We start from the raw sequence: 16,463 nt of genomic DNA, 5'->3' as shown, positions 1-16,463 counted from the left end.
AGTGAAGGCAATCGTCCAGCAGAGGGCAGCAGAGCAGAGCTACTGATCAGCTGTTCTGGGGAAATTTGCATACGTGCAGTGCGGTCAGCCTAAGTTGAAGGTGAACCTGCGAAGGAGACCCAAGGAGTTTGAGTGAAGGCAATCGTCCAGCAGAGGGCAGCAGAGCAGAGCTACTGATCAGCTGTTCTGGGGAAATTTGCATACGTGCAGTGCGGTCAGCCTAAGTTGAAGGTGAACCTGCGAAGGAGACCCAAGGAGTTTGATTGAAGGCAATCGTCCAGCAGGGGGCAGCAGAGCAGAGCTACTGATCAGCTGTTCTGGGGAAATTTGCATACGTGCAGTGCGGTCAGCCTAAGTTGAAGGTGAACCTGCGAAGGAGACCCAAGGAGTTTGAGTGAAGGCAATCGTCCAGCAGAGGGCAGCAGAGCAGAGCTACTGATCAGCTGTTCTGTGGAAATTTGCATACGTGCAGTGCGGTCAGCCTAAGTTGAAGGTGAACCTACGAAGGAGACCCAAGGAGTTTGAGTGAAGGTAAGCATCCAGCAGAGGGCAGCAGAGCAGAGCTACTGATCAGCTGTTCTGGGGAAATTTGCATACGTGCAGTGCGGTCGGCCAAAGTTGAAGGTGAACCTGCGAAGGAGACCCAAGGAGTTTGAGTGAAGGCAATCATCCAGCAGTGGGCAGCAGGGCAGAGCTACTGATCAGCTGTTCTGGGGAAATTTGCATACGTGCAGTGCGGTCAGCCTAAGTTGAAGGTGAACCTGCGAAGGAGACCCAAGGAGTTTTAGTGAAGGCAATCATCCAGCAGAGGGCAGCAGTGCAGAGCTACTGATCAGCTGTTCTGGGGAAATTTGCATACGTGCAGTGCGGTCAGCCTAAGTTGAAGGTGGTTTGTGGAGGGGCTGTTGGCAAGTGACAGTTAAACCCGAAACACTTCGTGAGTGTTTCCCACTCTACCTCCTCCTCTAACCAACCCCCCCACCCCACGGTGGTTGGGAAGCGGGAGCAGGGGCCTGTCGTGAAGGTGACTGAGTGCCTTTAAATTTGCTTACCTTTTATCGGGAGCAGGGTTTGAGGTAATATCAGGTAAGCTTTCTTTTTCTTGTTTTTTTTAAAATCTAGAGGTGATGTCAGGGAAGGCAGTACAATGCTCCTCCTGCAGAATGTTTGAGGTGAGGGACGCCGTCAGTGTCCCTGCTGATTTCATCTGTGGGAAATGCACCCAACTCCAGCTCCTCAAAAACCGTGTTAGGGACCTGGAGCTTGAGCTGGATGAACTTTGGATCATTCGGGAGGCAGAGGGGGTCATAGATAGGAGCTTCAGGGAAGTAGTTACACCAAAGACTGGAGATAGATGGGTAACTGTAAGAGGGACTGGGAAGAAGCAGTCAGTGCAGGGACCCCCTGCGGTCGTTCCCCTGAGTAACAAGTATACCGTTTTGGATACTTGGGGACGACTTACCAGGGGTAAGCCATGGGGTACGGGCCTCTGGCACGGAGTCTGTCCCTGTTGCTCAGAAGGGAAGGGGGGAAAGGAATAGAACATTAGTAATTGGGGACTCAATAGTCAGGGGCACAGATAGGAGATTTTGTGGGAGCGAGAGAGACTCACGTTTAGTATGTTGCCTCCCAGGTGCAAGGGTACGTGATGTCTCGGATCGTGTTTTCCGGGTCCTTAAGGGAGAGGGGAGCAGCCCCAAGTAGTAGTCCACATTGGCACTAACGACATAGGTAGGAAAGGGGACAAGGATGTCAGGCAGGCCTTTAGGGAGCTAGGATGGAAGCTCAGAGCGAGAACAAACAGAGTTGTTATCTCTGGGTTGTTGCCCGTGCCACGTGATAGTGAGATGAGGAATAGGGAGAGAGAGCAATTAAACACGTGGCTACAGGGATGGTGCAGGCGGGAGGGATTCAGATTTCTGGATAACTGGGGCTCTTTCTGGGGAAGGTGGGACCTCTATAGACAGGATGGTCTACATCTGAACCTGAGGGGCACCAATATCCTGGGGGGGAGATTTGTTAGTGCTCTTTGGGGGGATTTAAACTAATTCAGCAGGGGCATGGGAACCTGGATTGTAGTTTTGGGGTACGGGAGATTGAGAGTATAGAGGTCAGGAGCACAGATTTGACTTCGCAGGAGGGTGCCAGTGTTCAGGTAGGTGGTTTGAAGTGTGTCTACTTCAATGCCAGGAGTATACGAAATAAGGTAGGGGAACTGGCAGCATGGGTTGGTACCTGGGACTTCGATGTTGTGGCCATTTCAGAGACATGGATAGAGCAGGGACAGGAATGATTGTTGCAGGTTCCGGGGTTTAGGTGTTTTAGTAAGCTCAGAGAAGGGGGCAAAAGAGGGGGAGGTGTGGCGCTGCTAGTCAAGGACAGTATTACGGTGGCGGAAAGGATGCTAGATGGGGACTCTTCTTCTGAGGTAGTATGGGCTGAGGTTAGAAACAGGAAAGGAAAGGTCACCCTGTTGGGAGTTTTCTGTAGGCCACCTAATAGTTCTAGGGATGTAGAGGAAAGGATGGCGAAGATGATTCTGGAAAAGAGCGAAAGTAACAGGGTAGTTGTTATGGGAGACTTTAACTTTCCAAATATTGACTGGAAAAGATATAGTTCGAGTACATTAGATGGGTCATTCTTTGTACAATGTGTGCAGGAGGGTTTCCTGACACAATATGTTGACAGGCCAACAAGAGGCGAGGCCACATTGGATTTGGTTTTGGGTAATGAACCAGGCTAGGTGTTAGATCTGGAGGTAGGTGAGCACTTTGGAAACAGTGACCACAATTCGGTGACCTTTACGTTAGTGATGGAAAGGGATAAGTATACCCCGCAGGGCAAGAGTTATAGCTGGGGGAAGGGCAATTATGATGCCATTAGACATGACTTAGGATGTGTTGGTTGGAGAAGTAGGCTGCAAGGGTTGGGCACACTGGATATGTGGAGCTTGTTCAAGGAACAGCTATTGCATGTTCTTGATAAGTACGTACCAGTCAGGCAGGGAGGAAGGGGTCGAGCGAGGGAACCGTGGTTTACCAAAGAAGTGGAATCTCTTGTTAAGTGGAAGAAGGAGGCCTATGTGAAGATGAAGCGTGAAGTCTCAGTTGGGGCGCTTGATAGTTACAAGGAAGCGAGGAACGATCTAAAGAGAGAGCTGAGACGAGCAAGGAGGGGACATGAGAAGTCTTTGGCAGGTAGGATCAAGGAAAACCCAAAAGCTTTCTATAGGTATGTCAGGAATAAAAGAATGACTAGGGTAAGAGTAGGGCCAGTCAAGGACAGTGGTGGGAAGTTGTGTGTGGAGGCTGAGGAGATAAGCGAGATACTAAATGAATACTTCACTCAAGAAAAAGATAATATTGTGGAGGAGAATGCTGAGACCCAGGCTATTAGAATAGATGGCATTGAGGTACGTAGGGAAGAAGTGTTGGCAATTCTGGACAAGGTGAAAATAGATAAGTCCCCGGGGCCGGATGGGATTTATCCTAGGATTCTCTGGGAAGCCAGGGAAGAGATTGCTGAGCCTTTGGCTTTGATTTTTAGGTCATCATTGGCTACAGGAATAGTGCCAGAGGACTGGAGGATAGCAAATGTGGTCCCTTTGTTCAAGAAGGGGAGTAGAGATAACCCCGGTAATTATAGGCCGGTGAGCCTAACGTCTGTGGTGGGTAAAGTCTTAGAGAGGATTATAAAAGATACGATTTATAATCATCTAGATAGGAATAATATGATTAGGGACAGTCAGCATGGTTTTGTGAAGGGTAGGTCATGCCTCACAAACCTTATCGAGTTCTTTGAGAAGGTGACTGAACAGGTAGACGAGGGTAGAGCAGTTGATGTGGTGTATATAGATTTCAGTAAAGCGTTTGATAAGGTTCCCCACAGTCAGCTATTGCAGAAAATACGGAGGCTGGGGATTGAGGGTGATTTAGAGATGTGGATCAGAAATTGGCTAGTTGAAAGAAGACAGAGGGTGGTGGTTGATGGGAAATGTTCAGAATGGAGTTCAGTTACCAGTGGCGTACCACGAGGATCTGTTCTGGGGCCGTTGCTGTTTGTCATTTTTATAAATGACCTAGAGGAGGGCGCAGAAGGTTGGGTGAGTAAATTTGCAGACGACACTAAAGTCGGTGGAGTTGTAGACAGTGCGGAAGGATGTTACAGGTTACAGAGGGACATAGATAAGCTGCAGAGCTGGGCTGAGAGGTGGCAAATGGAGTTTAATGTGGAGAAGTGTGAGGTGATTCACTTTGGAAAGAATAACAGGAATGCGGAATATTTGGCTAATGGTAAAATTCTTGGTAGTGTGGATGAGCAGAGGGATCTCGGTGTCCATGTACATAGATCCCTGAAAGTTGCCACCCAGGTTGATAGGGTTGTGAAGAAGGCCTATGGTGTGTTGGCCTTTATTGGTAGAGGGATTGAGTTCCGGAGCTATGAGGTCATGTTGCAGTTGTACAAAACTCTAGTACGGCCGCATTTGGAGTATTGCGTACAGTTCTGGTCGCCTCATTATAGGAAGGACGTGGAAGCTTTGGAACGGGTGCAGAGGAGATTTACCAGGATGTTGCCTGGTATGGAGGGAAAATCTTATGAGGAAAGGCTGATGGACTTGAGGTTGTTTTCGTTAGAGAGAAGAAAGTTAAGAGGTGACTTAATAGAGGCATAAAAAATGATCAGAGGGTTAGATAGGGTGGACAGCGAGAGCCTTCTCCCGCGGATGGAGGTGGCTAGCACGAGGGGACATAGCCTTAAATTGAGGGGTAATAGATATAGGACAGAGGTCAGAGGTGGGTTTTTTTACGCAAAGAGTGGTGAGGCCGTAGAATGCCTTACCTGCAACAATAGTGAACTCGCCAACATTGAGGGCATTTAAAAATTTATTGGATAAGCATATGGATGATAAGGGCATAGTGTAGGTTAGATGGCCTTTAGATTTTTTCCATGTCGGTGCAACATCGAGGGCCGAAGGGCCTGTACTGTGCTGTATCGTTCTATGTTCTATGTCTTGACAAATACATGAATAGGATGGGAATAGAGGGATACCGACCCCGGAAGTGCAGAAGATTTTAGTTTAGACGGGCAGCATGGTCGGCACAGGCTTGGAGGGCCGAAGGGCCTGTTCCTGTGCTGTACTTTTCTTTTTTCTTTGTTCTTTGAATCTACCAAAATGCATCACCTCGTATTTGTCCGGGTTAAATTCCATCTGCTATTACTCTGCCCAATTTTGCAGCCTATCTATATCCTGTTGTATTCTCTGAATATCTTCGACACTATCCGCAACTCCTGTAATCTTAGTATCATCCACAAACTTGCTAATCAGACCCGCTACATTTTCTTACAAGTTATTTATGTGTATTACAAAGAGCAGAGGCCCCACTGATCCCTGTGGAACACCACTAGTCACAGACCTCCATTCAGAAAAACACCCTTCTACTGCTACCCTCTGTCTTCTATGGCCAAGCCAGTTCTGGATTTATCCAGCTAGTTCACCCCTGACCCCATGTGATTTAATCTTTTGCACCAGCCTGCCTTGAGGGACCTTATCAAATGTTTACTAAAGTCCTTGTAGATAACATCCACTGACCTCCCTCCAGAGTCATTTTTGTCAGCTCATCAAATAATTCAATTCAATTAGTAAAACATGACCTCCCTCGTACAAAATCATGCTGTCTGTCGCTAATAAGACCATTCACTTCCAAATGTGCATAGGTCCTATCTCTGAGAATCTATTCCAACAATTTCACTATCACTGACTTCAAGCTCACTGGCCTATAATGACCCGGATTATCCTTGCAACCCTTCTTAAATAATGGTACAATATTGGCCATACACAAATCCTCTGGGATCTCACCTGTGGCCAATGAGGACACAAGGATTTATGTTAGAGGCAATTTCATCTCTTGTCTCCCTCAGTAATTTGGGATAGATGCCATCTGGCCCTGGGGATTTATCTACCTTACTGTTTTTTAACACACCTAACACTTCCTCCCTCGAAATAACGACTTGTTCTAAAGTGTACATATTACTCTCAGATACCACCAATCAACGCGTCCCTCTCCTTTGTGAATACCAATGTCAAATATTCATTAAGGACCTCACCTACTTCCTCTGATTCTACACATAATTTCCTTCCTTTGTCCTTGAGTGGGACAACTCATTCTCTAGCTACCCTCTTGTTCCTAATATACATATAAAATGCCTTGGGATTCTCCTTAATCCTGTCTGCCAAGGACATTTCGTGGCCCCTTTTTGCCATCCTAACTCTCTGCTTCAGCTCTTTTCTACTTTCCTTGTATTCCTCAAGTGCTTCATCTGTTTTAGTTGCCTTTACCTCACACATGCATCTTTTTTCTTTTTGACAAGATTCTCAATTTCCCTGGTCATTCATGGTTCCTGAATCCTGCCTTTTCTGTCCTTCCTTTTTACCGGCACATGCCTGTCCTACACTCCCATCAACTGCTCCTTCAAAGACTCCCATATGCCAAATGTGGATTTACCCTCAAGCAGCCTCTCCCAAACAACAGCCTCCAAATCCTGCCTAATCTGGTTGTAGTTAGCCTCCCCCCAATTTAGCACCTTAACCCGAGGACAACACTCATCCTTTTCCATGAATATCTGAAAATTTATGGAATTGTGGTCACTGTTTGCCACATGTTCTCCTACTGCAACTTTGATGACGTGGCCGGAGCCGTTCCCTAGTACTAGGTCTAATATAGCCCCCTCTTGACTCGGATTAGCCACATATTGATCCAAAAAACCTTCTTCCTCACCATCCAGACCCCAAGCCCGATGGGATTTCCAGTCAATATGAGGAAAGTTTTTTTTTTTTTTTTAAATTTAGATTAGCCAATTATTTTTTCCAATTAAGGGGCAATTTAGCGTGGCCAATCCACCTACTCTGCACATTTTTGGGTTGTGGGGGCGAAACCCACGCAGACACGGGGAGAATGTGCAAACTCCACACGGACAGTGACCCAGAGCCGGGATCGAACCTGGGACCTCAGCGCCGTGAGGCGGTTATGCTAACCACTAGGCCACCGTGCTGCCCTATTATGAGGAAAGTTAAAGTCTCCCACTACAACCCTATTATTTCTACATCTATCCATAATCAGCTTCCATATCTGTTCTTCAACTTCCTGCGGCTGTTGGGAGGCCTGCAGTACACCCCCATCATAGCGACTGCCCTTTCCTGTTTCTGAGTCTACCCACAGTACCTCGTTCCTTGATTCTTGATTCTTCCATGGTGTCCTCCCTCTGTACAGCTGTAACATGAATTATTCAAGTAAATTGGCAACTCGTTACAACGATAGTGCCGGAGTAACTAAGAATATTAACGATCCACAGAGCTACTCAGACAGATAACGCGAATGGTAATGAGTCACGCAGAGTGTAACATGGATTAGTGTTGAGGCACACAGACAGTATCAGAGTTTATAATTGAGGGACTCCAAGAGTAACAGGGATTATTATCGAGGTGCACAGAGAGTAACAGTGATGATTAATGAGTTATGGGGAGAGTAACAAGGATCACCTCTGGGTGACAAATATCTGAGCAGGAATGGTGTGTAAATTTTTCAGAATCAGATCCAGCCAGACAGACATGGCTGACATTTTTCTCATCCCCATTCTCCTGCCATCTCCTCATAACCCCTGATCCCCTTATTAATCAAGATAGAGTGAGAGTAATAGTGGCAGTGAGACAGAGTGAGAGTAATGCAAGGTGGCAGTAAGATAGAATTAGAGTAATAGGGCTTTGTCAGTGAGATAGCTAAGTGACAATGACATAGAATGAGAGTAATACCAATTGGAAGGAGTCAGAGTAAGAGTAATATTGGGAGTAATGCTAGGTGGCAGTAAGTTAGAGTAACAGGGTGGTGTCAATGAGGTAGCGTGGGAATAATACTAAGTAACAGTGACACAGAATGAAAGTAATACTGATTGGCAGGAGTTAGAGAGAGTAATAGTGAGTGGCAGTAAGATAGAGTGAGAGTAAAAAAGAGTGGCGGTTTTGCTATAGTGATTGTAATAGTGAGTGGCAGTGAATCAGAGCGAGTAATCGTGAGTGGCATAAAGGTAGAGTGAGTGTACCTCTGAGTGACAATGAGCTAGAGTGAGTGTATTAGTGAGTGGATATGTGATAGAGTAATACTGATTGGGAGCATGATAAAATGAGTAATAGTGAGGGGCGGTGAGACAGTGTGAGATTAATAATGATGGGCAAATAGTTAGAGTGAGAGTGCTAGTGTGTGGCAGTGAGTTTGAGTGTGATTATTAATGAGTGGCACTGACAAAGAGTGAGAGTAACAGTGAGTGGCAGTGGGATACAATGAGAATAATAGTGTGCAGCAGTGGGATAGACTGAGACTAGTGAGTGGCACAGATGATTAATGAGTAACAGGGAGAGTAACAAGAATCATCTCTGGGTGACAATATATGAGCAGGCAATGGTGTGTGAATTTTTAATAATCAGATCCAGCCCTCATTGAGATTTGTTTTTTTTTTTGCTTTAGCTAAACCGGGAACTTGTCCTCCGAAATCGTCTGGAGTTGGAGTGTGTGCAGAATTATGTGAAGATGATTTTGACTGTCCTGGGAGGAAGAAATGCTGCAGTAATGGATGTGGCCATTCTTGTTTCAACCCCTGGAAAGGTAGAAGACAAGATCCAGACACACAGAGAATATCACTGCATTGATGTGATTGACACTGAGAGTAACACAGATTGTCTGTGAGATAGAGTGAGAGTAACAGTGAGTAGCAGTGAGATAGAGTGAGAGTAACTGAGAGTGACGGTGAGATAAACCAGAAGACATAGGAGCAGAATAAGGCCACTCGGCCCATCGAGTCTGCACCTTGATTCAATTCTGGCTGATATTTTTCTCATCCCCATTCTCCTGCCATCTCCCCATAAACCCTGATTCCCTAATTAATCAAAATAGAGTGAGAGTAATAGTGGTAATGCGACAGAGTGAGAGTAATGCAAGGTGGCAGTAAGATAGAGTTAGATTAATAGGGCTTTGTCAGTGAGATAGAAACTCCATCCCACTCCCCACCCACACAAAGACAGACACTGTACCCCATCCCACTCCCCACCCTCACACAGATACACACTGTACCCATCCCACTCCCCACCCTCACACAGACACACACTGTACCCCCATCCCACTCCCCACCCTCACACAGACACACACTGTACCCCATCCCACTCCCCACCCTCACACAGATACACACTGTACCCCATCCCACTCCCCACCTCACACAGATACACACTGTACCCCATCCCACTCCCACCCTCACACAGACACACTGTACCCCATCCCACTCCCCACCCTCACACAGATACACACTGTACCCCATCCCACTCCCCACCCTCACACAGACACACTGTACCCATCCCACTCCCCACCCTCACACAGACACACACTATACCCCATCCCACTCCCCACCCTCACACAGACACACACTGTACCCCATCCCACTCCCCACCCTCACACAGAAACACACTGTACCCCATCCCACTCCCCACCCTCACACAGAACACACTGTACCCCATCCCACTCCCCACCCTCACACAGATACACACTGTACCCCATCCCACTCCCCACCCTCACACAGATACACACTATACCCCATCCCACTCCCCACCCTCACACAGATACACACTGTACCCCATCCCACTCCCCACCCTCACACAGATACACACTGTACCCCATCCCACTCCCCACCCTCACACAGACACACACTGTACCCCATCCCACTCCCCACCCTCACACAGACACACTGTACCCCATCCCACTCCCCACCCTCACAGACACACTGTACCCCATCCCACTCCCCACCCTCACACAGACACACACTGTACCCCATCCCACTCCCCACCCTCACACAGACACACACTGTACCCCATCCCAACTCCCCACCCTCACACAGATACACACTGTACCCCATCCCACTCCCCACCCTCACACAGACACACACTGTACCCCATCCCACTCCCCATCCTCACACAGACACACTGTACCCCATCCCACTCCCCACCCTCACCAGACACACACTGTATCCCCATCCCACTCCCCACCCTCACACAGACACACACTGTACCCCATCCCACTCTCCACACTCACACAGACACACACTGTACCTCATCCCACTCCCCGCCCTCACATACACACTGTACCCCATCCCACTCCCCACCCTCACACAGACACACACTGTACCCCATCCCACTCCCCACCCTCACACAGACACACACTGTACCTCATCCCACTCCCCACCCTCACATACACACTGTACCCCATCCCACTCCCCACCCACACAAAGACAGACACGTTACCCCATCCCACTCCCCACCCTCACACAGACAGACACTGCACCCCATCCCACTCCTCACCCTCACACAGACAGACACCGTACCCCATCCCACTCCCCACCCTCACAGACACACTGTACCGCATCGCACTCCCTACCCTCACACAGACACACACTGTACCCCATCCCACTCCCCACCCTCACACAGACACACACTGTACCCCATCCCACTCCCCACCCTCACACAGACACACACTGTACCCCATCCCACTCCCCACCCTCACACAGATACACTGTACCCCATCCCACTCCCCACCCTCACACAGACAGACACTGTACCCCATCCCACTCCTCACCCTCACACAGACAGACACCGTACCCCATCCCACTCCCACCCTCACACAGACACACTGTACCGCATCGCACTCCCTACCCTCACACAGATACACACTGTACCACATCCCACTCCCCACCCTCACACAGATACACACTGTACCCCATCCCACTCCCCACCCTCACACAGACACACACTGTACCCATCCCACTCCCCACCCTCACACAGACACACACTGTACCCCATCCCTACTCCCCACCCTCACACAGACACACACTGTACCCCATCCCACTCCCCACCCTCACACAGACACACTGTACCCAATCCCACTCCCCACACCTCACACAGACACACTGTACCCCATCCCACTCCCCACCCTCACACAGACACACTGTACCCCATCCCACTCCCCACCCTCACACAGATACACACTGTACCCCATCCCACTCCCCACCCTCACACAGACACACACTGTACCCCATCCCACTCCCCACCCTCACACAGACACACACTGTACCCCATCCCACTCCCCACCCTCACACAGATACACACTGTACCCCATCCCACTCCCCACCCTCACACAGACACACTGTACCCCATCCCACTCCCCACCCTCACACAGATACACACTGTAACCCCATCCCACTCCCCACCTTCGCACAGATACACACTTACCCAGTCCCACTCCCACCCTCACCAGACACACTGTACCCCATCCCACTCCCCACCCTCACACAGACACACACTGTACCCCATCCACTCCCCACCTCGCACAGATACACACTGTACCCCGTCCCACTCCCCACCCTCACACACACTGTACCCCATCCCACTCCCCACCCTCACTCAGACACACACTGTATCCCATCCCACTCCCACCCTCACACAGACACATACTGTACCCCATCCCACTCCCCACCCTCACACAGACACACACTGTACCCCATCCCACTCCCCACCCTCACACACACACTGTACCCCATCCCACTCCCCACCCTCACACAGACACACACTGTACCCCATCCCACTCCCCACCCTCACACACACACTGTACCCCAACCCACTCCCCACCCTCACACACATTGTAGCCCACCCCACTCCCCACCCTCACACACACAGTATCCCATCCCTCTCCCCACCCTCACACAGACACTGTACCACATCCCACTCCCCACCCTCACACAGATACACACTATACCCCATCCCACTCCCCACCCTCACACAGATACACACTGTACCACATCCCACTCCCCACCCTCACACAGATACACACTGTACCCCATCCCACTCCCCACCCTCACACAGATACACTGTACCCCATCCCACTCCCCACCCTCACACAGACACACACTGTACCCCATCCAACTCCCCACCCTCACACAGATACACACTATACCCCATCCCACTCCCCACCCTCACACAGATACACACTGTACCACATCCCACTCCCCACCCTCACACAGATACACACTGTACCACATCCCACTCCCCACCCTCACACAGATACACACTGAACCCCATCCCACTCCCCACACTCACTCAGACACACACTGTACCCCATCCCACTCCCCACCCTCACACAGACACACACTGTACCCCATCCCACTCCCCACCCTCACACAGACACACACTGTACCCCATCCCACTCCCCATCCTCACACAGACACACTGTACCGCATCGCACTCCCTACCCTCACATACACACTGTACCCCATCCCACTCCCCACCCTCACACAGACAGACACTGTACCCCATCCCACTCCCCACCCTCACACAGACACACACTGTACCCCATCCCACTCCCCACCCTCACACAGACACACACTGTACCCCATCCCACTCCCCACCCTCACACAGACACACACTGTACCCCATCCCACTCCCCATCCTCACACAGACACACACTGTACCCCATCCAGCTCCCCACCCTCACACAGACACACACTGTACCCCATCCCACTCTCCACTTTCACACAGACACACACTGTACCCCATCCCACTCCCCACCCTCTCACAGACACACACTGTACCTCATCCCACTCCCCACCCTCACATACACACTGTACCCCATCCCACTCCCCACCCACACAAAGACAGACACGTTACCCCATCCCACTCCCCACCCTCACACAGACAGACACTGTACCCCATCCCACTCCTCACCCTCACACAGACAGACACCGTACCCCATCCCACTCCCCACCCTCACAGACACACTGTACCGCATCGCACTCCCTACCCTCACACAGACACACACTGTACCCCATCCCACTCCCTACCCTCACACAGACACACACTGTACCCCATCCCACTCCCCACCCTCACACAGACACACACTGTACCCCATCCCACTCCCCACCCACACAAAGACAGACACGTTACCCCATCCCACTCCCCACCCTCACACAGACAGACACTGTACCCCATCCCACTCCTCACCCTCACACAGATACACACAGTACCCCATCCCACTCCCCACCCTCACACAGATACACACTGTACCCATCCCAATCCCTACCCTCACACAGAACACCACGGTACCCCATCCCACTCCCCACCCTCACACCGACACACACTGTACCCCATCCACTCCCCACCCTCACACAGACACACACTGTACCCATCCCACCCCCACCCTCACACAGACACACACTGTACCCCATCCTACTCCCCACCCTCACAGAGACACACACTGTACCCCGTCCCACTCCCCACCCTCACACAGATACACACTGTACTCCATCCCACTCCCCACCCTCACACAGACACTGTACCCCATCCCACTCCCCACCCTCACACAGACACACCGTACCCCATCCCACTCCCCACCCTCACAGACACACACTGTACCCCATCCCCTCCCAACCCTCACACAGATACACACTGTACCCCATCCCACTCCCACCCTCACAGACACACTGTACCCCATCCCACTCCCCACCCTCACACAGACACACACTGTACCCCATCCCACTCCCCACCCTCACACACACACTGTACCCCATCCCACTACCCACCCTAACACAGATACACACTGTACCCCAACTCACTCCCCACCCTCACACAGACACACACTATAACCCATCCCACTCCCCACCCTCACACACACACAGTACCGCATCCCACTCCCCACCTTTCGCACAGATACACACTGTACCCCGTCCCACTCCCCACCCTCACACACATTGTACCCCATCCCACTCCCCACCCTCACACAGATACACACTGTACCCCATCCCACTCCCCACACTCACTCAGACACATACTGTACCCCATCCCACTCCCCACCCTCACACACACACTGTACCCCAACCCACTCCCCACCCTCACACACACACTGTACCCCATCCCACTCCCCACCCTCACACACACACTGTACCCCATCCCACTCCCCACCCTCACACAGATACACACTGTACCCCGTCCCACTCCCCACCCTCACACACACTGTACCCCATCCCACTCCCCACCCTCACACAGATACACACTGTACCCCATCCCACTCCCCACCCTCACACAGATACACACTGTACCCCATCCCACTCCCCACCCTCACACAGAAACACACTGTACCCCATCCCACTCCCCACCCTCACACAGACACACACTGTACCCCATCCCACTCCCCAACCTCACACACACACTGTACCCCAACCCACTCCCCACCCTCACACACATTGTAGCCCACCCCACTCCCCACCCTCACACACACAGTATTCCATCCCTATCCCCACCCTCACACAGACACTTTACCACATCCCACTCCCCACCCTCAGACAGATACACACTATACCCCATGCCACTCCCCACCCTCACACAGATACACTGTACCACATCCCACTCCCCACCCTCACACAGACACACACTGTACCCCATCCAACTCCCCACCCTCACACAGATACACACTATACCCCATCCCACTCCCCACCCTCACACAGATACACACTGTACCACATCCCACTCCCCACCCTCACACAGACACACTGTACCCCATCCCACTCCCCACCCTCACACAGATACACACTGACCCATCCCACTCCCCACCCTCACACAGATACACACTGTACCCCATCCCACTCCCCACCCTCACACAGATACACACTGTACCCATCCCACTCCCCACCCTCACACAGATACACACTGTACCCATCCCACTCCCCACCCTCACACAGACACACTGTACCCATCCCACTCCCCACCCTCACACAGACACACACTGTACCCCATCCCACTCCCCACCCTCACACAGATACACACTGTACCCCATCCCACTCCCCACCCTCACACAGAAACACACTGTACCCCATCCCAATCCCCACCCTCACACAGATACACTGTACCCCATCCCACTCCCCACCCTCACACAGACACACACTGTACCCCATCCCACTCCCCACCCTCACACAGATACACACTATACCCCTTCCCACTCCCCACCCTCACACAGATACACACTGTACCACATCCCACTCCCCACCCTCACACAGATACACACTGTACCAGATCCCACTCCCCACCCTCACACAGATACACACTGAACCCCATCCCACTCCCCACCATCGCACAGACACACACTGTACCCCATCCCACTCCCCACCCTCACTCAGACACACACTATATCCCATCCCATTCCCTACCCTCACTCAGACACACACTGTACCCCATCCCACTCCACACCCTCACACAGACACACACTGTACCCCATCCCACTCCCCACCCTCACACACAAACTGTACCCCAACGCACTCCCCACCCTCACACACACACTGTAGCCCACCCCACTCCCCACACTCACACACACAGTATCCCATCCCTCTCCCCACCCTCACAGACACTGTACCACATCCCACTCCCCACCCTCACACAGATACACATTATACCCCATCCAACTCCCCACCCTCACACAGATACTCACTATACCCCATCCCACTCCCCACCCTCACACAGATACACACTGTACCCCATCCCACTCCCCACCCTCACACAGATACACACTATACCCCATCCCACTCCCCACCCTCACACAGATACACACTGATACCCCATCCCACTCCCCACCCTCACACAGACACACACTGTACCCCATCCCACTCCCCACCCTCACACAGATACACACTATACCCCATCCCACTCCCACCCTCACACAGATACACACTGTACCCCATCCCACTCCCCACCCTCACACAGACACACACTGTACCCATCCCACTCCCCACCCTCACACAGATACACACTATACCCATCCCACTCCCCACCCTCACACAGATACACACTGTACCCCATCCCACTCCCCACCCTCACACAGAAACACACTGTACCACATCCCACTCCCCACCCTCACACAGATACACACTGAACCCCGTCCCACTCCCCACCCTCACACTGACACACTGTACTCCATCCCACTCCCCACCGTCACTCAGACACACACTGTATCCCATCCCATTCCCTACAGTCACACAGATACAGACTGTACCCCATCCCACTCCCCACCCTCGCACAGACACACAATGTACCCCATCCCACTCCCCACCCTCACACAGAAACACACTGTACCCCATCCCAATCCCCACCCTCACACAGATACACTGTACCCCATCCCACTCCCCACCCTCACACAGACACACACTGCACCCCATCCCACCCCCACAGTCACACAGACACTGTACCCCATCCCACTCCCCACCCTCACACAGATACAAACTGTACCCCATCCCACTCCCCACACCCACACAGACACACACTGTACCCCATCCCACTCCCCATACTCACACAGACACACACTGTACCCCATCCCCTCCACCCTCCACACCTCACA

At 51.6% G+C, this 16,463-nt stretch overlaps 1 protein-coding gene across 1 annotated transcript in view; it reads left to right on the top strand.

The window, feature by feature from the left end:
- Positions 1-16,463, top strand: part of LOC119969129 (keratin-associated protein 5-1-like) — a 148,432-nt gene that overhangs the window by 63,165 nt on the left and 68,804 nt on the right. Inside the window, exon 5 of the mRNA XM_038802347.1 lies at positions 8,517-8,654. Within this exon, the coding sequence (XP_038658275.1) occupies positions 8,517-8,654 (138 nt within the window). The remainder of the gene's footprint in view (positions 1-8,516; positions 8,655-16,463) is intronic.

This window comes from Scyliorhinus canicula, chromosome 7 (genome assembly GCF_902713615.1).
Source record: "Scyliorhinus canicula chromosome 7, sScyCan1.1, whole genome shotgun sequence".
NCBI classification, from domain to species: Eukaryota; Metazoa; Chordata; class Chondrichthyes; order Carcharhiniformes; family Scyliorhinidae; genus Scyliorhinus; species Scyliorhinus canicula.
This window is presented reverse-complemented; position numbering and strand designations above follow the sequence as displayed.